The sequence below is a fragment of the Misgurnus anguillicaudatus genome, chromosome 3 (genome assembly GCF_027580225.2).
Source record: "Misgurnus anguillicaudatus chromosome 3, ASM2758022v2, whole genome shotgun sequence".
Classification (NCBI taxonomy): Eukaryota; Metazoa; Chordata; class Actinopteri; order Cypriniformes; family Cobitidae; genus Misgurnus; species Misgurnus anguillicaudatus.
Window position 1 is genome coordinate 40,393,413 of NC_073339.2, and position 24,968 is coordinate 40,418,380.

Genomic DNA, 24,968 nt, shown 5'->3' on the forward strand with positions numbered 1-24,968 from the left:
TGTTGTCGTCTGAGACAACATATGGTGCTTTTCCATTGCATTGTACTCCACTGTTTCGGTCGGGTCAGCTTACTTTTGGGAGCTTTTCCACTGGGTGCAGTACGTAGTCCCCAATACTTTTTTTAGTACCACCTCGGTCGGGGTTCCAAGCGACCTGAGCTGATACCAAAACGTGACGCGAAAACACTGTAGATCACTGATTGGTCTGAGAGAATCGTCACTACTAGCGTCTTTGCTATAATGTAAAAGATTAGCTTTACCCTCATGCTAGCTTGTGCTGTCTCGAGTAACCCTGTTGTCATCTGTGCTTTGCTGTAAGTTCCCAAAATCCTTTTTAGCGATGAAAAACATCCACAGGTTGAGAATCAGGAACACCATAACAGTTTTTTTCCAGACTTGCAATTTGTGGCGGCACATTCGCGATGCGCACGTCCGCATATATGCTTAAATGCAACTGAAATGAGGCTTAGCTGAGCGCGTCGACCGATGCCACGGGTGTTTGTACAGAACCTGTAATGTGAGACAGAGGTAGTGATAAACGCGATGTGCAAACATCTATTTGTGGGGTCAATTTTAATTTGTGGCAGACTGAGAAATAAATGAATGTATGGAAATGTACAACAACGCTCTCACTTGTATGATGTCACAGCCGTTGGCAGCGCAAATATAGCGACACGCCTATTATCCTTCCCACTCCGAAGTGTTTTCTAAACTCGATGGAAAGGCAAACTAAAATGAGGTGAGCTGACCTGACCAGACTTGACCAAAACCAAACCGTGGGGTACTATGCAATGGACAAGTGCCAATAGTGACCAAACGCTCTCTTTAGAGCAGTTTGTCTGTTTAGGGCTACTGTAGAAACATGGCGGCGCAAAATTACAATTTCCATATGAGGGGACCCGCAGTGTGTGTAGAAAAAAAACGGCTCATTCTAAGGTAATAAAAACATAACAGTTCATTATGTAAGATCTTTATACACCACTGATAATATAGTTATGTATATCATAATGCCACCGATAAAACAAAAGATTCATGGGTATCGGCGAGTACTTGAATTCATGTACCAATCCAATACCATTTTCCTAAAAAAGATTATTTATGCCTGCTAGCAAAGCTTAAAGAGTAACTAAACCCCTGGTCAGAGCCTGACTCCATTGGCAATATTTGAAAAATGCAAGAAAAGTGGGCAGATCCCAACGGAGATAGAGGGGACGAACTAAGCTCGTACCAAGTGTGTGGTGAGATCGTAACAAGGGCGTGGTAAGCTTGAACTCGCTTACGTCACAAGGTATTTTTTGGACCCAACATCCAATAGGAAAATTCAGCTGCAGTAGCCACTGTCAACCTGAAGAGCACTCAGACGTTTTTACACCATATATCGTAGTATTGATACACTTTATATCCAAATGTCAAACAAGTAACTAAAATCAATGAACAGCACTAATAAAGCCCCATTCTTTAATGCTGCAAATTGGAACTAGTTTCTTCTAAAGAATAAATGAAAACACGCTAGCTGTATGTCCGCTGTTTGGCAGTTTTTCAGACTGGACAGGCAGTAAAACGGCGACATGTTGTATATGCCATGCTGCAGTTTTAAGGGGTGCCACAAATATTAGCAACTTTAAAACGAGTAACCTAAAGCATTTAAAAAACACAATGGTTACATAACGGCTAGGGTAGAAAAAGATAAGCTCTGCTTTATTACTCAAGTCTCTTATTTCTCTTATTTAAAAGAGCACCAATGGTCAGATTCATGATTTTACATTTCCTTTGGTGTGAATTGGTACAAGTTAACAATATGCAAAAGGTACATACCCCAAAGTAACAATGACGCGAGTTATTGTCTCCAATGTTAATCTCTTTTCTTGGTCTACAAACACACGGATTGTAGGCAACAGTTTACATCCTGGGATTGGGCATATATTTGGGCATGGTCGCATGCACGAGTGTACGTGCACAGTTGAATGCACAGCCTTGCAAAGCATAGTTCATTTAACTCATGCACGTGCACTAACGTTCGACGCATTTACAGTATGCGCCGAAAATTGTGCAACGCTCACTATATGTGGACCCTTACATACACGTTAAAAATGGACTATACTTTGGGTTTAAGTATACAATTTTTACATATTTTTACAATATTATTGCTATGTAGTGGCACAAAAATATCTCATGGCGATTTAAAAAAACATTTATCAGGACTCCAACACCCCAAATTAAAAACCTTATTTAAACTAAAAAGTTTAAAAGGGGAGAGTTTTACCTCCAACTACTAATTAAACTTGAGATTCATGCTCGGCTCAGACGCAACTTCCAAGTTCATTTTTCAATTTTCAGTCCTGCAGTTTGACATCTCTACATTATAGAAAGATTTTCAGCTTTAATGACCATGTAATAGGATAAAGCTGTATAGTATATATGTAGAGCAGCACAGCAAAATGGTAGCTGCTGACAGCAATGTCTCAAGATAGCTTAATAGCTTGAAATATCCTGCAGTCTGACACAAGAGTCCTGCAGTGCAGCTCAATTAAAAGCTATAAGTCATTATCATTATTATGCACATAATGATGGGACAATATATGAATTAAGACCATAGGTTACAGCATTAAATATATGCAGGCTAGTCTCTCTTATGCTAAATATAAATTAAACATTTAAAAATCACCTTTAAAAAGAAATTTTAAGTGTACCTTGACATTATGACAACTCCCATTTTGCAGACCTAAAGGTATTCAATATGCGTAATGACACCCTGACAAGTCTTAATGGAGCGCATGGTGATAGTGTTGTAATGGTCTACACATGATAAAACTAAATTGAATACTATAACCCTAATATAGAAAATGTGGGACGTTTTTAATAGCAGGCATTAGTGACCATTTCATCAATATACGGTCTGTAACACACAGACACATTTTACGACTTAAAGCAGATATTTTGTATGTGCATAATCCTACATGTTTGCAAACATATCTCAGAAACAATGTAGAAATAACATTATTACTGAGTCTGACGCCCTGCACGCAGATTCGCACAATCCAAACTATATCACAGGTAAAGAATGGGACGCTGGGATCATTTTATATCCTTTGAGGCCTGCTATAATACCATCATAAGTAAAAATGTGTCTTGTGTTTATGACATCTATGAGCTTATTTTTTATTATTCCACCTGAACCTATTCTCATAGCATCCCACAGATTGTTTCTCACCTCGTCCCACTAATGTATCTATTTTTCACACATGGGCCATATATGAAGAACTGCTTGGGTCTGTGGATCTGTGCGCGTGCTTGTTTTATTAGATTATATCTATAGCGCATAACCAAGCAATTGGTGAGAGTCCCCATGACCTTATCAATAAGATTTACTCCTAATTTAAAACGCTTGGCAATTGGCTATTAAAATGATGCATTTGGCATTCGTATTCCAGCAGTGGTTTTAATCAAAAATCCAAATGGACGCCTTAGATGCTGCTGAAATGTCATTTGAAATTTATATTCTTGTACTCAGTTGTCTGTACATTGTAGGGCTGTTATATGATCATCTCAGCTTATTTAGTAGGAGGCCACAGTCTTATGTAATGTATAATATACTGTCCACACACCAAAAATCTAACACTTACTTAATACAAACATCACAAGGAGAGTCATAAACAGGGGACCACTGTAATTTGCCTAAAGCTTATTGAAAAATGCTTTTAAAACGGTAAACAAAATATATGTTTTGTTTTCAATGATTTTTGCAGCCACAAAGCATCACACTGCCCCCTAGTGGCAAAGTTTGCAGGGCATCTTTAATTAAACCCATGAAATTTGATTTAATTGAATAAAGGGTATTTGTTTTTGATGATTTTAAGCATATCTTACATTTTTGGCATCTTTTTCAAAAACCAGCTTATTTATTGACGACAATTATTGAAAAATAATGCACACCCAAGTTGGTAATGCGGCACGATTACCTAAGAAGGCTGCATTGAGAAACAGCTACACTCTCCTTATTATCGGATTTACTCACACTCGTTTTTTGTACATCCGTCACCTTTTGTTCTTTCTTGTTTCTTGTCACAGTTAACTTGAACTTTTTCCACACATCTGATTTAAAATTTGCGTTTCTTTCACAATAAGACGAAATTTATAAATCTGCACTATTCAACCATGGCACTACCATTTAGTTCTGAGACGAAGAGAGAGAAAAAATAATTGATATTACATTTGTGTTTCAATTTCAACAAATCATTAGTTTGCATTTCATCAGCTCATTTACATTTTAAAGGACCACCCAAAAACGGCAAGTTTTTGCTCGCACCTACAAAGTGGCAATTTTAACATGTTATAATAAATTATTTGTGCGGTATTTTGAGCTAAAACTTCACATATGAGCCCTGGGGACACCAAAGACTTATTTTACACCTTTAAAAAAAAATCACAATATGACCCCTTTAAACTGACATGTTTAAAAAATCCACCCCCTGCTCCGTTTCAGTTTTTCAAAGCTGAAGTGCTTCTTGAATAAATTATCTACCTGACATAAACTAGCACTTGCCAAAGATATAAATTCATACAGACTAAAGAAATCTAAAAATATCCCCAGATTTCAAAGCACTTTCATCAGCAACCGCAAGAAGACATTTATTTCCATACCCAAGGACAAGAGTGAAAGTCTATTATCACAAAACCTAAATGTCAAGTCACTTTTGTGACAGCACTCAAAGATGCTTTAGATAGCTTGATAACTGCAGTTTTTTACGATCAAAAAAGGCCAAGCCACTATGGAACCACAACATATGTATATATTTATTTATATTGTTACCTGATAAGATGAGTGTCATCCAATATATCTGTCACAATAAACGGAGATGGGAACTGTTGTCCAGCAAACCTCTTTGTTCTTTTCTAGTAGACACAAAGCAAATGCATTAACAAATTAAAAAAACATTCAGACGTTTGAAATAAATGAAAAAATGCACATGCCTGATTGTAAGTCAAAGAAGGTCTCTGAGCTTCTTCAAACAGCCGTTTCTCCATTGGCCCTTTCGTAAAAATCGTTAAAAACTGGGTCTGAAGATTATAGTGAAAATTTACAACAGATCCTTGTTAAATTACACAATGTAACATTTTCACTTAAATATAAAAAACCAGACCTGCCCCACTGCACAATATACATGATGGGGCTTCTCTTTCAAAGTTCCCATTGAAGATGATTTAACACCATGAAGAAATGCACCAGACTATTGAGTGAACACTCTGGATAGCAAGTATGGTTGAGATGTCAAGCTCAAAAAGTTCAAATAAATGATGGAAAATATTGGTTACAAAACATATTTAATAAACAGACATTTAAGCCCATTAACAAAAGAATAGGTGGATTTACAATATTTAAGCAAACAGAATCTATATCAAAATCAGTATTTCTGTAATTAAAAAAGTGTCACACAGCACCTCATACGGGAGCCATACATTTTATTTTTAATAATCAAATTTGGGGGTGCCTATGTATTACGTAATATGTGCAAACCACAAACATAATAGCATGTTTGACTGTAAAGTGGTTATATTGTTTGGGCATCAGAACAATGCTATGCATTGAAAAGTTAACCGAAACTTCAGACTCAAAGACATAATACATAAACAATGAGTTATAATTACCAATTAAATCAGCAAATTTAATGTGCCAGGGAAATTTAACACGAATTTAAAAACCAACATTACCTAGCCTATATCTCATTATTGGAAAAATGAATCTTTTAATTAATATTATTAGAGTCTGTATTCCTAGATTCAATTGGTGATATAACATCAACAAATAAACAGGGTAATAACGTCTTAAGACAAAAAGTTAGTTAAGGCGACTTGGAAAATAAACATTTAAACCGAGATTGAACCAATCAACTAGAATGTAAACATGTACTTAAAAACACAATAAAAGTAAACTAGTTCTGATTTAATGAAATAGCTAGTATGCTAAACCATAATAATAACTTAACATATGAACATTTCAATAAAACTCAGGGACATTAGTATCTGAATTGGTTTACTACAGAAACGATGACTGGTTCGGGATAAAGAGTCTTTGGGCGGGCGAGCAGGAGATGGGTAAGGGAGGTGAGATGGGCGCCATGGGGTAGGCTGGGTACGGTACAGATCTACAGCCAAAAGACAGGAAACTGGAGCCAGAAGGTGCAGGAGGAGACAGATTCACAGGAGAGCCAGGGCAAGTGACGGAGCAATCTGTTGTGTATGAAAAAATAAACACATCACGCACATACTTGTGACACACGTTTTGGTTTGTTTATATTAAATAAATCAAAACCGAATGCAACGACGGAATGTTCTTGAGACTTTCACAGATAGATAGAAAGATCTTAAAGAATGAATAAGAAAAAACTAACCAAGGTTCCATAGCGCATTTTGAGCAGCAAGCTCTTTTGCATCCTCCAGTATAGAGCAGACTTTATCAGGCATATAGCTGCTCCTGCCGAGGACCACTTTGTAGATGAGCAGCGTTTTCCCCTCCTGTCCTCCTAGGGAGTACAGGTGATACTCCGGTGGAGACCAGTCATTCTTGTGGCAGTAGTAATCCAGCAGTGATACAGCTGAACTCAGCTGACTAGGCTTCAAGACACTCAGGTTGACAGGGACCAGAGTGGATCCCGGCAGAAACGGATACACGCAGCGATCCGAGTCCGCTGCGTACGGGCTTCCCAAGTGCGGTGACAAGCCGAGCGTGCGTGAAGTTAACCCATCGCTGATCATTCCCGCTTTCACTTCATCTTTACTCTGGTACAAGAAGTTGAAATCGCAATAGCTTCCACTGGCCGATGATCCGTTGCTGCTGCCTCGTTGTCCAGATCTTCTGTTTGCATCCTTGCTGACAGGCTTGGCGAGGGTGACTTCGATGGGTGAGCCATCGATAACTTTTCCATTCATAGTTTCGAGCGCGCTCAAAGCATCCTCGCGGTTATAAAAGTGGACGAATGCGTAGTCCGTCAGCTTCTTAACGCGTTCAACGGCGCCGGGCTTCGCGTGCGAGAACTCGGAGCGGAGCGTCTCCTCTGTAGTGTTCAGCATGAGATTACGGACATACAGGACTCGCACTCGCTGCATGGTTTCCTCATCCAGTTCCTTTTCTGGTTCTGCCCAATCAACCTGAATGGTGTGGCCCCACAACTGAAACGTTCCTGAAACACCAAGTCAAAACTGGTTAATCAAAAGCTTCATGTTTTTAACATTACCAGGTGTATTTACTTCCAGTTGATGTAGATACATATGTGACCCTATGTTTGAAATACAGGCTTAAAGAGCCAGTAAGATGACAATTTTAAGCATCCTATCACTGTTTATAAGTCCCGGACAACAATTCTCCCATTTCTCAGAGATCCCCAAACGATTCGTGTGAAGCCGTTCAACCACTCAGTCTGCCTAAACCCCACCTTTCAGTAGCCTACTCTGCTCTGATTGGTCAACTGAGAAAGTGTCTTTGCACAGATCACAGATCAGTCGCGCAGACCACAGATCAGTGGCACAGACCAACAACAGTGCAACATGTATTGACCTCGTGCTAACATGATTTACTGAGAAGACATTGTCAACATCAATACACATCATTCATCATTAATCCAAGCAATAAAAAACGATTGAAACTAACATTTTACACTCATTTAAGCATTTATGTAAACTAACCGGGTCATAACAAAACCGTTAGTGAACATGCGTTAGCCGTTTGCTAACGTGACTCTTTGACAGTAAATGTACAGTTTAAATAAAGACATCATTTATCATTAATCCAAGCAATACAAACGACGATCGAAACTAACAATTTTACACTCATTTAAGCATTTATGTAAACTAACCGGGTCATAACAAAACCGTAAGTGAGCATTTGCTAGCCGTTTGCTAACGTGACTCTCTGACAGTAAATGAACAGTTTAAACAAAGACATCATTCATCATTAATCCAAGCAATACAAACGACGATCGAAACGAAAAATTTTAAACTCATTTAAGCATTTATGTAAACTAACCGGGTCATAGCAAAACCACTTGCTATCGTGACACTGACAGTCTATAAGTTAGATTTTAAACAACGATATCATTCATCATTAATCCAAGCAATGAAAACGACTATAGACATTTTACACTCATTTTAGCAAGTATGTAGCTATAATCATAATTACAGGTTGTGGTTAGGAGACACATGTTGTTCCAAATAAAGTGGGTACTGAACCATCTTTCATTGCCAAACGTCTAAATCCCTCCGTTAAAAATTAATTTTAAGCACTGATTCTTCACAGCAAGACACGTTTAGTATATCCCTCCTTGAAAAAGTCTCCTTTGGTAGTGAAAACAACACAAACTGAAAACACAGCTGAGCTGATGTTTACACTCACACACTTACTAGCTGTGGGCGGGTCATAGTTTTCGTTTCTCCCGGGCAAGGCTGTAGGCGGAGCCGCGGAGATTAGTATCTCGTGTGACGTGGATGCGTTCGTGTGACGTGGCAAATATCAGGAAGAAGACTCACTCACTCCCTATAACGACTCGTTTCAGCGATTCAGAGTCGACTCCCTGCTTTAGAAGCCAATAACTTTATTAATCGTGCACTTTTTGGTTCAACTTCTTTACACGTTGTTTACATTGATAGACAGCTACATGACACACTGCAATAAAGGTTAGTTTCGATTTTGGATCTGTGTGGCTCTTTAAAGCGTAACTAAAGCCCTGTTCAGAGCCTGACTCCACCCACTGGCAATATTTGAAAAAATGAAAGAAAAGTGGGCAGATCCCAACGGAGATACATGGGACGAACTAAGCTCGTACCAAGTGTGTGGTGAGATCGTAACAAGGGCGTGATAAGCTTGAACCTGCTTACGTCACAAGTCATTTTTTGGACCCAACATCCAATAGGAAAATTCAGCTGCAGTAGCCACCGTTAAACCTGAAGAGGGCAGCACTCAGACGTTTTTACACCATATATTGTAGTATTGAAACACTTTACATCCAAATGTCAAAAAACTTACTAAAATCAATGAACAGTAATAAACCATCATTCTTACAGATCAGTAACTAAAAAAAGTTGGATTAGGGTTTAGTACTCTTTAAGGGCGCACCCCTTCTATCCCAAACAAACTGCGGCCAGCGTTTTGACCCCCAAAGCCTGGTTCGTTTGACTAGTGTGATCGCTCTGTACCATGGCCGGGCGCAGTTTGGTCAATCGCGCCCTGGACGGTTTGCAGAGGTGGGCTCAAGTGCGGTTCACTTAGGCTCAGGCGCGGAACACCCATTGTGAACGCGAATCGTGCCACAGCGTGGTTCAAAATGAGAGAAACGTCAATTGCGAGACCACTCACCTTCATCTACCTTCGTAAAATCCTTCTGATGCACGCAGGAAGGTTACGTGATTTTTGAGCTGGGACAGATCAACTAAGCAATATAGGGCTGTGTGTCATCACGCACCAAACGACCAAATATAAATATTAAAATAAAATAAAAAACACACAGACTTAACATTACGCTGGGCTCCAGTGTTAAAAGAGCGCTTTACTTCCTGTTTTCTTCAAAACAATTGCATCTTATTGACGAAAGCACGCCAAAGTTTGATTTCAATCTTTGACATACCCTAAGTCAATATTAAAGATATCATATAGGTTATATTTTTACAGAATGTTCTTTATTTTATTTAGGATGATATTATGTAAAAAAAAAAAACATTGCACAATAGTAAGAGTGGTGTGTGTCTTAGCAAATACCAATAATTCATCTGTTCATGTTTTTGCATTGTGCTTTTGTACCTGGTATAAGCTTCCTGCGAGCCATAGCAGCCGCCTTGTGGGATTCATACTCAACAAAGGCAAAGCCACGGTTCTTTGTCCTGTCCGCTGCACTGGGGTACACAATGACATCCACCACTCCTTCAGTCACCTAGATTTTGCATTGTAGTAAACAGAAGACAGAGTTAGTTTATACTAGCTGCTTTATGTTGTTGTCTTTATATTAATTAGTGAATTAAGCAGCCGGTGACTTCTTTTTTCGAGGGCGCTCGATGCGAAGTTCGTCACAACATGTATGTAGCCCGTCATGTGTGTGGTTCGTAATTTCAAAATATGTGTTCTGCACGTCGAGTGATCCTATGTGCATCACGTCCCTTCTCAAAATAAGTGCCTGCTGCAGACGCGTCTAAAGGGTTTATGATAAAAAAGACGCTCGCGTTTGCCCGCATAATCTCATGCGTAATCAGAGTTTAGTGTTAAGGGAGTGTCTTGCGTGTATTTTGTGAACGTGAGCGCCTCTTTTATCATAAACGGTTTTGACGCGTGTGCAGCAGGCCCTTATTTTGACAAAACACGTGATGCACATGGTTCACATGACGCAACAAACACACATTTTGAAAACACGAGCAACACACATGACAATCCGAACACTTATTTTGAATTTGCGCCCATCGGATGAGCAGTCACGAGCCGCCACTGTTATTAAATAAATCTGTCCGCCTTAAATGCTTAGATTGTAATAACATAAAATGTTTTTGCATGCTTTTGTTAAAGTTAGTGTCTATAAACAATGCAATTTACATTAAGATTTTTGCATTTGTCCGTCACTTTTATCCAAAGCGACTACAAGTGCTGAATGATTCAAGGTATACATTAATCAATATGTGCACATATAATTATATTTAAATTCCATTAATTAAAGGTCCAGAGAAGCTACGGTAGCTACCACAGGACAAACATCTCCTGCCTGAGACAAAGTAGGGACGAAACACGCTCTGTAGAACAGTTTGTCAGTTTAGGGCTACTGTAGAAACATGGCGGCGTGTGGTGTATGTAAATAAAACGACTCATTCTAAGGTAATAAAAACAATACAACCACTGATAATATAGTTTTGTATATTATATTGCATTTTTGTCAAGAGATCCTTCTAAAATCCCACATTGCTCCTGTAATTACATTTAATTACCACTTGTGTGACAAGTGAAAACTCCACCACTGAACCTCAGTTTTATCATAATGCATGCAAAAGCATACTGGCCTTCATCATCTCCTCTTGGATCTCCTCTTTTTTCTTGTCCTTCGGGATGGATCCAATAAACAGACGGCAGTTGTCCAGACTCACACACACTCCTATGAACTTTCCCGGGCGGATTTCGTAGTTGTCAAGGAGCTGGATGGCTTGTTGGGCAGCCTCACGGTTGGTGTACATGACGAAGGCGTAACCACGGTTCTCCCCGCTGAACTCCATCATCAGACGGAACTCATAAATGTTACCAGCCCTCTCGAAGACAGGAACCAGTTCATCTTCATACATGTCTCTCGGGATCTTACCAACAAACACCTCACAGCCACGTGGAGGAGGAGGGCCCTCCCAACCTAAAAATGTGTAACAACTCTATATCAAGTTTATATTAACTTTAGATTCATCTAACCCTAAACCCAACCTTTCACAGGATTTATGCCATAGCTGTCTCCTATCTAACCAGAACCGCTGTTTTTCACCCTAATCCTACCCCTAAGACTAACCCTAAACACTACGGGGTGGTTTCCCGAACAGGGATTAGCTTAAGCCAGGACTAAGCCTTAGTTTAATTAAGAAATATAACTAGTTTAAACAAACATGCATTACTTAAAAACATTACTTTTGTGCATTTTATGGCTAAACAAAGGGCACTGGTGTATTTTAAGATATGTCAGTGCAAATTGTTTTCAGTTTGGACAGCTCTTACATTTATTTTAGTCTAGGACTAGTCTAATCCCTGTCCGGGAAACCACCCCAAAATCTTGCGAGATTTGGCCGTAGCTGTATCCCTTCTAGCCAGAACCCAGGGACCCACTAGGTCAGGGATGGGCAACTTCGGTCCTGGAGGGCCGGTGTCCTGCAGAGTTTAGCTCCAACTGGCCTCAGCACACCTGCCTAAAAGTTTCTAGTATGCCTAGTAAGACCTTAATTGGCTGCTTCAGGTGTGTTTAATTATGGTTGGAGCTAAACTCTGCAGGACACCGGCCCTCCAGGACCAAAGTTGCCCATCCCTGCACTAGGTGTTTCTCAATGTCAAGGATACTTCCTTGGTAGGACTGGTCTTTCCAAGTCACTTTCTTCAGAGGCTAGGCGAGGCTCCTCTTTAGCATTCGGAGAACACGTAAATGGAACAGGCTAGCAAGTGCACGTCATTGCGTCATTACGTCAGTGAAAAGGTGTGCTTTCGGCGCTGCGAGCATAGGATTGTGGGTGATTTGAGAGCGCGAAGTATACACATTTGCATCCTTTCCTGTATATGGGATATTTCTCGAATGAAGGATCCTTGACATTGGAACAGTCCTTCGACCATTGTCGATGACATAGCATCCTCAAAATTCTGGCTTCCAAGGATCCCTCCTTGACATTGAGAAATGGCTAGTGTCCTGCAGAGTTTAGATCCACACTAATCCAACACACCTGGTCCAGCTAATCAAGGTCTTCAAGACCACTTGAAAATTAAATGCAGGTGTGTTGGATTAGGTTCGTTGTACGTAATGTAATTATGTTCGAAATATTAACAGAGAGCGCTTGTGTGATAACTATTCCCATATTTGAAAACTGCATTACAAATTTCTCACTAAATGCCATCAAAAGGTGTATAAAGTGTAAATATAACTTTATTTACACTAAATTTGTGATTCTGACGTGCCTTGATCCCTTCCTGCCTTGGAATGCTGCCTCCGAAGTTAGCATTTTAGAGATTTCGGACGCAGCCCTGGTCTACAATGTTAAAAGATTACCTGGAGGTGGACCACCAAATTTTCTTTGTCCATTTTCCTGCACCATACTGTAGCCTTTTCTGTCCATTAGGGCCAAAAGAGCTGCTTCTTTAGAGCTGGTCTCACAGGATTGACTGGAATTACCTTCATCCATGATCACTTTAGAAAACATTGGTCAATGAAACTTGGGATCACTCTTGTAATGTTTCATGCTTAACTGTGTCATTATATAGCCTTGTTTCTGTAACATATAGTAGCCCACATTAACAAATACTGCAGCATACTTTAGCATTTACTATGGTAAACCAAAATAAACTGTACTATATTACAACATTATTCATGTATACTACAGTAACGTTAGTATCTAGGAAATGAGAGTTTTTTTACTTTCAATAAAGTATAACAAGTAATGTAATAACCAGTAAAAGGATGATTTTTTTCTGAGAAAGTGTGTAAATGTTAAAAGCGTTGTATGCATCATATTTGTTGGGCAATTTCATCGCGCTCAGCTAGCAAAAATAATTAGCATAATTATCAAAATAAATTATTATTAATAAATGTAACTTACGATCTCAACATAACATTTATTATTTATTAGGTAGAAGTAAGTTAACTTACGTTCTTTACAAGTAGTTAACGTCTACTTGTTAATTAATATTAATTCGATTTTGAACCTGGTCATCGTTCTGAGGTAAAAAGTTCGTTGAACGCTACAACCAGAACATTGGGTGGCAGTGCTTCATAAAAAGTAACTTGATTTTAGTATAATACATTTAATACAATAACATGATTAAGACAACACCACTTGGACTTAAAATTTCCGTTTGTAACGTTAACTTTATACTAATCTGCTACGACGTGTTCGTGTATCACGTGTCTGTCATCTCTCCGTGAAAATTTACCTTGGATTTACGCTGGTATTAATGTGATTAATTCTCCTTTCTTCCGGCCTCTCAATAACCGAGTCAAGACACGTGAAATATGATAATAAATTTGTGCGAGGAACTCGATAGCAGACCACTCAATCTTACTTACTTAACTGTGTCAAATACTGTCTATCTGACGTCAAATGTCAGCCAATCAGCTGCCAAACCGTACGTTCCTCACATAATCAATTTATATATATATATAAAAAAACATTTGGTATGGTTAAACTGGCATCACTAGTAAAATCATACTTTTACACCAGTTTTACAATAATTACAAATTTAGCATATCATGATAGTAACCCGTGATATTAATAGTTAAACTATGCAATACACATAGAAATTATTCTTTAAAACAGAGTTGCTATACTTTTACTATAATAATTTTTTTTCTAAGGGATGAACTATTAAAGTAATACTATGGTTAATGCATGTAAAAAAGACAACTAGCTGCAGTGTGTACTGTACTGATATTAGGTTGTGGCTAAAAGGGATACGGCTACGGCCAAAATCTCGTGAAATCTCGCCGGATGAGCGATGCTTTCCTCTTAATCCTACCCCCAAACCTAATCCTAAACAAAACAATTCACAGAATTTAGGATTTAAAGCTGTTACCTATAAAGACAGAATAGCCTTTTTTATCCTAATCCTACCCCTAAACCTAAACCAAACATCTCGCGAGATTTGGCCATAGTTGTATCCGCTCTAGCCAGAACCCTGATCTCAGGAATCACTCTAGCCACTGATGCTAGGCGTTTAGCTTTTTGGGGGTACCAGACAAAAAAATACAAGACTTACATGTTGTGAGGGAAAAGTCAAGAGTATAAATGTGACGCGTGCTTATTTATTATTGATTGAGCTATCTGACAGTAATATTCTAGCTGTTAAGATGCTATTATAATGGACAGATGCAGGGATAGTAGGCCGAAAATCACACATTTTACCTGGTATAGGAAAACAAGTTGGCAACATGAATTTGACACGTGCCGGCTTTCTTAATAAACACAAAGGAAACAGTGAGAGAAACATTCTCAGATGATGCATTTTGCCTGCTTTAATGGAGGTGAATTGAAGGCAAAAATATAAACTAAACAGGTGTGATGTTTTCTTTACCATTTGGTAAATCTTTTCCTGGTAAAAAGTACAAACGTGTACTTATTGGGACCAAAGCCATCAGATTCGGTGTGCTCTAAACAGCTTTAGTGGACAACAGTGCTCTCTTGTGGTCACATGATGCAATTGCATTTCTTAAAAAAACACTAAAGGAAAATTAGAGAAACATAATAACCTGCAAATAACCTACTGTAAAGTAGTTTTTTTTTACAAAAGTTTACAACATTCAAAATGAAAACACTATATTAAAGAGTAATTAAATTTCTATAATGTAACAATCTACAGATAAAAAGTAAAACCAATTTACAAAACAATAAGAGCATCTCAGGGGCACCCATGGTCTAAAACAAATTTACCCTGTCTATTTACACATTGATCTGTATCCAAAGAGACAAATGTAGACAAACCAAATAATATAAAACTGTACTTTAATTAATATTATGACTATGCATGCTATTATAAATTACATAACACAGTCAGAAAATACATTACCTGACAAATGTTAGCATGACCTCACTTTAAAGATCACATTATTACATGAGTTTAGTGCTAATTTAGCTTGTACAATATTGTAAAAATTATGTCATCAAAAAGTCATGAAAACATTTTCTTTAACCTAGCAACTCATCACTATAAAAGACAGTAAAATACATCAGATACAAAATAGTAAGTTGAAATTACCTGTGCAGTCAATATGATTATACAGTACTAAAATTTTGAGGCAGCAACACTTTATGGAGGTATGAACATCTGTGTATGTTCCAGTGGCTCATTGGAGAAGATTGGGGGACTTAGTGTCTATTCAGTTCGATACACTGTAAATGATGACAGCCTATAGTCTACAATCACATCAGCAAATTGTTGCTTGTCGCAGAGATTCAGGATGCCATCCAAATGGTGAAGGGAATGAAGATTGTGGGTAAAATACCAAATATAGACAAGGACTCCAGATATAACATAATGAAGCAGCACATCAATAGGCTTATGAGAGATGCTGTCTTGCTGCATACAATCTTGCGCACGACTTTGCAGAACTGTTAAGGAAAGAAATATATGAAAAGTTTTGCTTTAGTTCACTTATAAAATTGAAATAAGGACAGATATGAAGTAACATTTTTTTTAACACTAGGTGGCAGTAATGTGCTTCTTTAGGGCTGCATGTTTGGAATTTACATAGAAGTGATTGAGTTCCACCAAAGATTTTTATGGCTTGAGTTTAATGACTAATTTCCATTTAATGGTGTATTTTGTGGTAAACATAAAACATCAGATTTGCTCTTGGAGAAGTCTTATAGGCCTGTTTTACATTATTGTGACAAAAACATACTTCTACCATTGTTTTGCTGAAAGATAATCTGTGTATTGAAAGTTTTAAAGAGATTATGGCCTGCTCACAATCTGTAGATTAACATTCTTTCTCAAGACCAGCTAAAAGCAACAATATAACAACATTACATAAACTCAAATAGAAAATACATTTTGCTATTCATTTGCTATCTGAACCTGAACACGAACCGATTAGTTAATCTCTCAAGTCTTCTGGTCCGAGTCGTTTGTTCCTTTGTATAAAACATTATGAAAACTTCAAAAATTAACTAATCGGGGATGTACAACCCATTAGTAACACAGATCTGATTGCTTAATATTGATTTAATATGCATAATCTTAAATTGTCATGAAATTAGGTCTGTAAATAGGCTATGTCACTGACAGATGTTTTCTAAACAAAGCCAGATAAAATCTAAGCTTTTAAATGTAAAAGTTGATATTTTAACATTTTCAAATATTATAGTGCATCTTAGTTTAAAAACAGAGCTCTTTTAGGGAGTCAATAACTTTTTAAGCTGGAATGTTCAGTAGGGGTATCGGAAATGGCACAAACAATTCTGGCATAACTAGGTCTTTGTTTAAGAAAATGGTATCGGATCGATACATGGGTTCATCCAGTACTTGCCGATACCATTTTCTTAAAGGGACACTCCACTTTTTCCGAAAACATGCCAACTTTCCAGCTCCCCCAGAGTCAAACATCTGATTTTTACCTTTTTGGAATCCATTCAGCCGATCTCCGGGTCCTGCGGTACCACTTTTAGCATAGTTCAGCACAACTCATTGAATCTGATTAGAGACCATCAGCATCGCGCCAAAAAACAACCAAAGAATTTCGATATTTTTCCTATTTAAAACTTGACTCTTCTTTAGTAACATAGTGTACTAAGACCTACAAAAAATTAAAGGTTGCTTTTTTTTTTGCAGATGTGGTTAGGAACTATACTCTCATTCTGGCGTAGGCTAATAATCAAGGACTTTGCTGCCGTAACATGGTTGCAGGAGGTGCAATGCCCTTATTAACTTTTAATGGCAGGGGACTATTTTCAGGCACTGATTAATATCACTGCGCCTCTTGCAGCCATCCCAGCTATCATAAAAAAGTTCCAAGAACGTTCCCCGAAAGTTCCCAAAAACATTCTGCCAACGCTAAAAGTGTCCAGTTTTCTTTAAGTAGAACGTTTCTGTGTTGTCAAAACGTTATAGGAATGTTACATTTTACCATGTTTTAAACGTTATGACGTTTTAATGTTCACACAATGTTTAAAACAACAACTGTTTATTATATTGACTTGTTTAATTGTTATGTAAATGATAGAGAAACATTGCATTTTGTTATTTTGGAAAACATTGTTTCTGAATGTTCAGTGGATGTGTTGCTGTAGAAAACACAATTCACTTATTAGGTTTAGATGCTGATGTTTTGTTTCATTTATAGTCACCATTATTGTGATTAGTGTTTGTTTTAGTCAATAAGGTGTTTAAGAAACTTTGGACAAAAAATATCAGCTGTATAATTGGGACGCACAAACATCAAGAATCAGACTCTGAATCTCAACCATGGTGAAAATTATATGAAAAACGTAATGCTGCAATGCATGCTGGGTATTAACAAATTACAAATCTCATTCAGGATTCCCAACATGCACTGCAGCATGGATAAATAATGATTTTTTAAACAATTTTATTTGTCACCATGGTTGAGATTCTTACTCTGATTCTTGATGTTTGTGCGTCCCAATTATACAGCGAAAATGTTTTGTCCAAAGTTTCTAAAACTCCTTAATAAAAAAACTGTTGTGAAAGAGCTGGATCTAATATACATTATTGACAGAAAATAAACTTTTGATTAGTAAATTAATTAGGTGATGATCTTTACCATTATGTACCAACAACCACAGAATTACACTATTAACTTCACATGTTCATAATAATGTGGTGCATTAACACACAGTTAACACAACCAGGGAAAAAAATAGCAAGCAAAAAGTCAAGGGTCCAACTAAAACCAACACTAATCACAATAATGGTGACTATAAATGAAACAAAACATCAACATCTAAACCTAATAAGTGAATTGTGTTTTCTACAGCAATATATTTACTGAACATTCAGAAATAATGTTTTATAAAGTAATAAAATGCAATGTTTCTCTATCATTTACATAACAATTAAACAAGTCAATATAATAAACAGTTGTTGTTTTAAACATTGTGTGAACATTAAAACATGACATTGTCATAGCGTATAAAAATGGTAAAATGTAACATTCCTCTAACGTTTAGACAACCCAGAAACGTTCTTAAAACTTAAAGAAAACTGGACACTTTTAACGTTGGCAGAATGATTTTGGGAACCTTGGGAACTTTCAGGGAACATTATTAGAACTTTTTTCTGCTAGCTGGGATGTCACGGCAGCAAAGTCCCTGATCACTATTACGCCAGAATGAGAGTATAGCTCCCAGCCACATCTGCCCAGAAAAATCACAACCTTTAATTTTCTGTCAGTTTTACTACAAGATGTAACTACAGAAGAGTCAAGTTTTAAAGGAACAGTATGTAAGAAATTTATATCAATTAATCATAAAATGGCCCTGATATGTCACTAGGCATTAAGAAATCATTTTCATTTCAAATACTTATATCAGTGACAACAGTGGTCTGGCCAGGATATTGTCATTTAAAAAGTGGAGTTGCAGCCCTCAACTGATGTTTATGTTGTCATTTTGTGTATTGGCTACCACTTGTGTGATTGCAGTACCAGTTTTAGCCACAAGTTTTGTGATTGCAATACCAGTTTTGGCCACAGTCCTCCATACTGTTCCTTTAAATAAGAAAAAGATCGAAACTCCTTGGCCACTTCTGAGCGCGACGCCAATGGTCCAATCAGATTCAATTGACCATGCCAAGCCATGCCAAAAGTGGCAACGCCCGAGACCCGAAGATCGGCTGAATGAACCCCAAAACGGCAAAAATCAAATGTTTAACTCCAGGGGAGCTGGAAAACCAGCACACCCTCAAAAAAAGTGGAGTGTCCCATTAAACAAGACGTAATTATGTAATTCTGCCGCTGGTTGCTTACCATGCAAATCAGAACTTATTTCTTCTTCGCTGCTCCGAATGCAAACACAGGAAGTTGCCACAATCAACCACTTCGAGCAGCGAAGAAGAAATGAAAACAAAATAAAGCCGTATGTCGGCTGTTTGGCATTATTTCAGACTAGTAAAACGACGAGTTTTCTCATATGCCAAGTTTCAATTTCAAAACAAGTATTACAAGTAACTAAATATAGCATATGAAGACGCGTCACGGGATAGTTACAAAAAGTTTAGGGCAGAGAAGGATGAGCTCTGCTTTATACTCAAATCTCTCATTTCATTGTGGCTGCACTTAGCCTTTTTAAAAATACATTTTTGTGCCTTTATATTTAAAAACTGAAATACTTTTTATTTTATATAATTGTTTCTGGATTTTTAAGTTTTAAATAGATTATTTTCTTATATTATTCACATATAATATTTTTTATATTCCTATAGATTTCTATTCGTTGCACTGTTTATTTTTTGTATTTCAGATAATCAAAATAATGTAGGTATGCATTTGTTCATGTTTTGTTAAGGGACAAGTCTGAAGCACAAATAAATAAAATAAATATACGTACAGTAGTGTGTATCGGGAAAAGATTAAGGAAGGAAACATCTCACCTGGCAGGTCTGGAAACTAATGTTGGTGCCGTATCTGCAGTACATGACATAATGTTCGCAGTTGTACCACAGCAGACTGTAGGCCATCGATCCCCACAACTTCTCAGCCCTCCTAGCCACTTCTTCGCCGTCAAACGGTGGTCGGCTGCACACCCTGTCCATGTGGTTCACTAAAATCTCTGCTCCATACGCAAAGTCCTCCACCGAGTCCACCCGGACACTTGCCCTTTTGGCTATTACGCCCAAAATCAGCCGATTATTTGTGACCATTTTCTCCAGGGCTTTGTTGTCACTGGTAAAGGCAGGCAGGATATCAGGTATGAGGTGAGCGACGCGGTTGTTTCCCAGATATATTCCAAAATGTGTAAAGAGGGTCCTAGGAACCTCTAGCAAATCTCCTCTTTTGAAGCAGGAGATGTCATTTTTGACCACCTGCTGCTGCTTCTTCTTCGTCTTCTTCTCATCATGGTCTGTGGTCACAGCAATGGAAAACAAGCTGAGAAAATTCAGAGGGAACATCCTTAGCTTGAGACGAAGTGGTGAGGTTATGAATGGCTTGCATGGCACCTGCAAGTTTTATCCTACTTGAGGCAATGTGGGGAGGAGCTTGAGGATTACAAATCCACGGCTATTTTCAGCAAAAACCTCAAAATTAAGTACATCACATGCTGAATGAAACAAACAATGCATAGTTTCTCAATGACTATTTTGGCCTTTTCACCTTTTAGGGATAACATTTCTATTTCTGTAACAAAGGAAGCAGTGAGAATTTAAGTTCTTCTAATGTTTTGCAAATTTATGTTACTTAACCGACTGTACAGCACGATTAAATAACATCTGGTTAGGTATTTTCAAGATTATACATCACCAACTAGATATTTTACCTGACCAGACAAATGCCTACATAACAAATAACTTAATATATCGTTTGAAGACGCGCCCCCCGAAGAAAACGGGGTTATTTGCAATTCTAAAACTAAAATACTCTTTCAGTTTACAGTGTTAGGTTTTGTGGCTGCATTTGTAGCTCTTTTTCAAAATAAATAATATACGATCTATTGTAATACTGTCTGGTATTTCAGATTAAAAAAATGCTTGTTCACTGTATGTATTTGTTTATGTTTTATTAAGGGATAAGTCTGAAGCACACCATAAATTTCAAAATTCGTTAACACTATATTTTCGTTAAAGTATACGAAGGCCTACATATTGTAGTTTACAAATTGTAAACGAATGTACAATTTAAACATTTTAATTTTGCAATTAACGTTTTTATTCTATGCTTCCCGACACTTTTATCTAGAAAATTGTGTTATCGTGTTGATCTATTTAGCCAAAAATGCGTCCACAAGCATAAAGGCAAATATTATGTAAATTATTATTCTTTATTAACAAATATTATTACTAATAGGTCTATTTTTTAAAAAACAAACACTGAGACTAGAAGGAAAATAATTTAGTTTATATATTCACAGAGGCTATGTGCTACAATATACAAAGGCATACAAATATTTAACTATATAAGATTTATTAAAACTGTACAAAAAAAAACTTTACTGTTCTGTAAAAAGTTTAAAATAAAATGTTAATATTAGCCTAACTACTAACGGAGTGAATTCCGCAACGCACTGGCACAACAATTGTATGCAGGGGATTAAAGGGAAAAATACAAACTTTTGATCAGTTAAATAAATGCTTGTAGTTTATATGGTTTTGGACTTATATTGTCTCTTATCCAGCCATCCACAAAGTGAAAGGAACGAAAAAGGTTAGAAGTGCGGTGGACGGCGCTATTCCAAATAAAAACATGGAAAGCATTCCGATGACAATGGTCAGGAGAACGCTCCTCTGATCCCGGATCACTGATTTTAAACATTCGCAGAACTGTGGAGGGAAAAAGATGGGATAGGTAAGTTTGGGAGTATTTAAACAAATGGAAAAAACAATGTCATTTCCAGACTGCTATGTCTTTTCTTCCCAAATCCACTTGAATCTGTTCCTTTTTGCACGAATTACTAAAGATTCCTGAAGATGACGTTTGGTAAAATGTATGCAGTTTTTGCAAGCCGACGAAAACACTGGCACTCAGGGGCGTAGTTTACGGGGGGTGGGGGAAGGTAACCCCCATTAATCAAAACTAGAAACTCCAACCCGTCAATTTTGTTTACAGTGAAAATATATCTACAGTTCACAATCCAACCAATTACAATATTCATACCAAATTTACAGAACATGATTAATGTTAGCATCATGAATGTACATTTGGTTTTCAAGTATCACAAAAGGTTTTTCTTTTCTTTTTTAACTTTCTTCAACTTCTTCATTTCTTTTGTATTTTTTTGTTTGTTTGTTTGTTTAAGTAATTTTATTTATCATGATTATATACAAACAAAATTTAGTCAAACTGGTTGGCTAAGCTAATCGTCTTAAACTTTTTAAAAATAAAAGTTATAGAAAAGTCTTTGTTGCTCTAAAGAATCTTCAACATCCACATTTAAGTTAACGTCTGTTGCTTTCATTTTTTTATATCTAAAAAGCGAATTTAAATAAGAAAGCATGCATTTAGTCAAAGCAGTCAACAACAAGCAAAGTTTACAAAGTCTACAAGTAGATTGTAGCCGGTAAAGAATGAACAACATAGAAGATACTTTTAAATAAACAAGGCATCGCCAATTTAGCACATTTATTTTTAAGAGTGTAATGTATCCGTCTCTTGTACATGCAAACTATGTGGTTGTAATAGCAGCATGCATTCAAGGGAAACGTGGTGATGGTTGGCAAGCACTTCATACCTTGTCTGTTTGTACGCTGACTGCTGTACCATAGCGGCAATATGTGACAAAATGTTCGCAGTTATTCCATAGTAGACTATACGGAATATGACCGATAAGTTTTTCGGCTCTTCTCGCCACCTCCTCGCCAGCCAGCGGCTGTTTACTCATTGTAGCATCCATCGTGTTGAGTAAAATATCCGATCCGTATGCGAAATCCTCCACCGTGTCGACGCGTATCGATGCATTTTTGTATATCACACCGAGAAGCAACCTCTTGTTCGTCACTACTTTTTGAATTCGAGATGTATTCCTCGTCACAACCGGCAGTATGTCAGGCATGAGGTGTGCGACTTTGTTGTCCCCGAGGTATATGCCGAAATGGGTAAACAAAGTACGGGGAACCTCCAATAGATCCCCGCGTCGGAAAGGCACGCTCTCCTGTCGACGCATTACGCATCTTTCTTTTTTAGGTAGTGGTGTGGTGAAAAAGTTAAAATGTGCCAGAAGAAAGGTTTTCTCCAACAGTAAAGCAAGGGAATCTAACATTTTGTAGAGTACCACCTTCTTGGGTTACTCTTCACCGCATGTTTTTTATTCTATAGGCGCGTGATGACATCACAGCGTAAGTGAAGAGACGATTGGACGCTGTTGAGGCGCTGAAAAAGATATCATTGAAAACACTTTTGGGGTAGACCGTTTCCAAAAAATCGATTATAATTCATCCAGACAACTGAAGCTGCAAGCGAAATGGAAATGCGTTTAATTTTTACCGAAAAAGATTAGAAAGAAAACGCGCTTTTGCGAAAATTTGGACTGATTTGCGCTTTAAATTCAAGTGTATTTGCAGTTTTTTCAGATTTTTTTATTGTTACAAAGCATCCGTGCAAAAACATCCTTTAAAACGAACAAACTGTTAGCATTTTTAGTCACCGTGAATTTCTTTTTCACATTTCTCTACAACAAACTTTGTTTTAAAATAATTTCAGCCTTAGGTGTGGTATATTGTTAATTTACACTTAAAATAAAGTTAAATTTACACTTTTAGAATATAATTTACTACAGAAATATTATTTATATTTTGATTATTTTATATTTTTATAGGCCTATTCCCCTACATTCTGAATTGCAAATCTGTCCTCTGTTGTGCATTAACTCCGAATTGCCTTGCGCGCTGGTATTTCCTTCTGCGAATCTAGTTTATTTATTTATACGACTATTTCTCGAAAACTAAAAATGAACTTGTTCCAGTCTCTGGACTTTCTCTTGTGTAGGTAAGCGGATCGATGTGGAAAAAGTGAGAGCAGCGAGTTTGGCCGTCGGTGGTTTAAATTTGCGAGCTGGTTTTGGCCATGTGGCAATAATTAAAGTCCTCAATACATCCAGTCAGACCGCACCAAACAAGAGCTCCTTTTAACCAACAGAGCAGACCGCGGGGAGTGTAGACACAGCGCATATCAACACTTCATTACATCGACCCATCAAATCTCCAATGCATTTTACCCTCTGGCCAAAAACAAAGAGGTTGGATTCCCCGCGAGCTTACAGCCAACAGCACATAATGGTCTTAAAACGTTAATCAACTGAATGAAAACAACTGATTGTCTTGCAAATAGTTCAATCCTATAGAATCCTTAATGCAAAGTTTATAAAAGAAACATTGCGCTTAAGAGGACAATAACAAGTGTTAGTAAACGATTTGGGTTACACTCTATTTTAAAGTCACCTTTACAGTATGAGCACTAATATTTACATAGGCTACATTCTTTAGCGTTTGATTGTATTTATGCTTAGGTGCAATTATGCGTAGTTTACTGCTAACAAATGTAGGCTACTGTAAAAGTAAAGTGTTACCCAAAACAGTATGGGCTAAAAGATAAAGAATCAAGCAATCTTTACAATCCCTTTAGTTTCTCATAGGGAGCAATGACGGAAGGAACGTGAAACCCGTGGCGCAGTGGTAACAAAGGTGGCCCTGGTGAGGGCACAACAGTATGTTGAGTGATTGGTGATTATTCGGTACTCTCGCGCGACCGACGCAGCAAAGGAGCGCTGAAAGATATCGGGTGATGAATGACAAGACATTTGTCTTTTTCTTTCCCCGTTTGTCCCCCAGCATCTCAGCGCATGTCTATACGTGACAGCTGAATGCGTTTGTGATAAATGCGCAAGGTTTGACGTGAGTGATTTCATTTTGCGCGAGCGTGCGTGCGCGCGCTTATTGTGAACGATGCCGTTGCATTGAGATGGAGCCAAGACGCTGCGAACAATGAATAACTGCTGGATCTGGACAAATGGATTCCTCAAGTCTTGCTTTCTATTTCTCGGAGGTCAGACTGTGACTACATGCTAATGTAGATCAGAATAACAAGATTTTGCATAAATCAATGATCAAA

At 37.6% G+C, this 24,968-nt stretch overlaps 3 protein-coding genes across 6 annotated transcripts; all 3 read right to left on the bottom strand.

Annotated features, from left to right (window-relative positions):
* Nucleotides 1-5,305: 5,305 nt before the first annotated feature.
* rbm46 (RNA binding motif protein 46) lies at nucleotides 5,306-14,641 on the bottom strand. Of its 4 annotated transcripts, none has more exons than XM_055205945.2 (6): nucleotides 14,599-14,641; nucleotides 12,750-12,887; nucleotides 11,026-11,363; nucleotides 9,788-9,917; nucleotides 6,390-7,178; nucleotides 5,306-6,228 (listed from the first exon to the last, which is right to left on the bottom strand). In XM_055205945.2, exons 1-6 carry the CDS (start codon nucleotides 14,624-14,626, stop codon nucleotides 6,035-6,037), a joined length of 1,617 nt encoding a protein of 538 aa, XP_055061920.2. In that variant the 5' UTR covers nucleotides 14,627-14,641; the 3' UTR covers nucleotides 5,306-6,034. The 4 variants fall into 4 exon arrangements, with proteins under 4 accessions (XP_055061920.2, XP_055061922.2, XP_055061921.2 ...); XM_055205947.2 differs by lacking the exon at nucleotides 14,599-14,641 and adding an exon at nucleotides 14,152-14,281; XM_055205946.2 differs by lacking the exon at nucleotides 14,599-14,641 and adding an exon at nucleotides 13,631-13,790.
* Nucleotides 14,642-15,028: 387 nt separating this feature from the next.
* On the bottom strand, nucleotides 15,029-22,727 carry lratb.2 (lecithin retinol acyltransferase b, tandem duplicate 2). The gene is made up of 3 exons (XM_055205958.2): nucleotides 22,594-22,727; nucleotides 19,802-20,297; nucleotides 15,029-15,801 (listed from the first exon to the last, which is right to left on the bottom strand). The coding sequence occupies exons 1-3, from the start codon at nucleotides 22,623-22,625 to the stop codon at nucleotides 15,646-15,648; spliced, it is 684 nt and encodes a 227-aa protein (XP_055061933.2). The 5' UTR covers nucleotides 22,626-22,727; the 3' UTR covers nucleotides 15,029-15,645.
* On the bottom strand, nucleotides 21,249-23,645 carry LOC129444927 (lecithin retinol acyltransferase). Its single transcript, XM_055205959.2, has 2 exons — nucleotides 22,594-23,645; nucleotides 21,249-21,685 (listed from the first exon to the last, which is right to left on the bottom strand). Exons 1-2 carry the CDS (start codon nucleotides 23,119-23,121, stop codon nucleotides 21,533-21,535), a joined length of 681 nt encoding a protein of 226 aa, XP_055061934.2. The 5' UTR covers nucleotides 23,122-23,645; the 3' UTR covers nucleotides 21,249-21,532.
* Nucleotides 23,646-24,968: the final 1,323 nt, after the last annotated feature.

What these genes read in the sequence shown, in the direction of transcription:
- rbm46 (XM_055205945.2), bottom strand. Translation starts at nt 14,626, where the DNA reads ATGTTGCCAACTTGTTTTCCTATACCAG. An exon ending in AACTTGTTTTCCTATACCAG is followed by an intron (nt 12,888 to 14,598) that starts GTAAAATGTGTG and finishes TGTTTTCTAAAG; the next exon opens with TGATCATGGATGAAGGTAAT. An exon ending in ATTTGGTGGTCCACCTCCAG is followed by an intron (nt 11,364 to 12,749) that starts GTAATCTTTTAA and finishes ACACATTTTTAG; the next exon opens with GTTGGGAGGGCCCTCCTCCT.
- LOC129444927 (XM_055205959.2), bottom strand. Translation starts at nt 23,121, where the DNA reads ATGTTAGATTCCCTTGCTTTACTGTTGGAGAAAACCTTTCTTCTGGCA. An exon ending in TCAGCGTACAAACAGACAAG is followed by an intron (nt 21,686 to 22,593) that starts GTATGAAGTGCT and finishes TTCCCTCCACAG; the next exon opens with TTCTGCGAATGTTTAAAATC.
- lratb.2 (XM_055205958.2), bottom strand. Translation starts at nt 22,625, where the DNA reads ATGGTACAGCAGTCAGCGTACAAACAGACAAG. An exon ending in TCAGCGTACAAACAGACAAG is followed by an intron (nt 20,298 to 22,593) that starts GTATGAAGTGCT and finishes GAATTTTCTCAG; the next exon opens with CTTGTTTTCCATTGCTGTGA. An exon ending in TTAGTTTCCAGACCTGCCAG is followed by an intron (nt 15,802 to 19,801) that starts GTGAGATGTTTC and finishes TTTCCTTAACAG; the next exon opens with TTCTGCAAAGTCGTGCGCAA.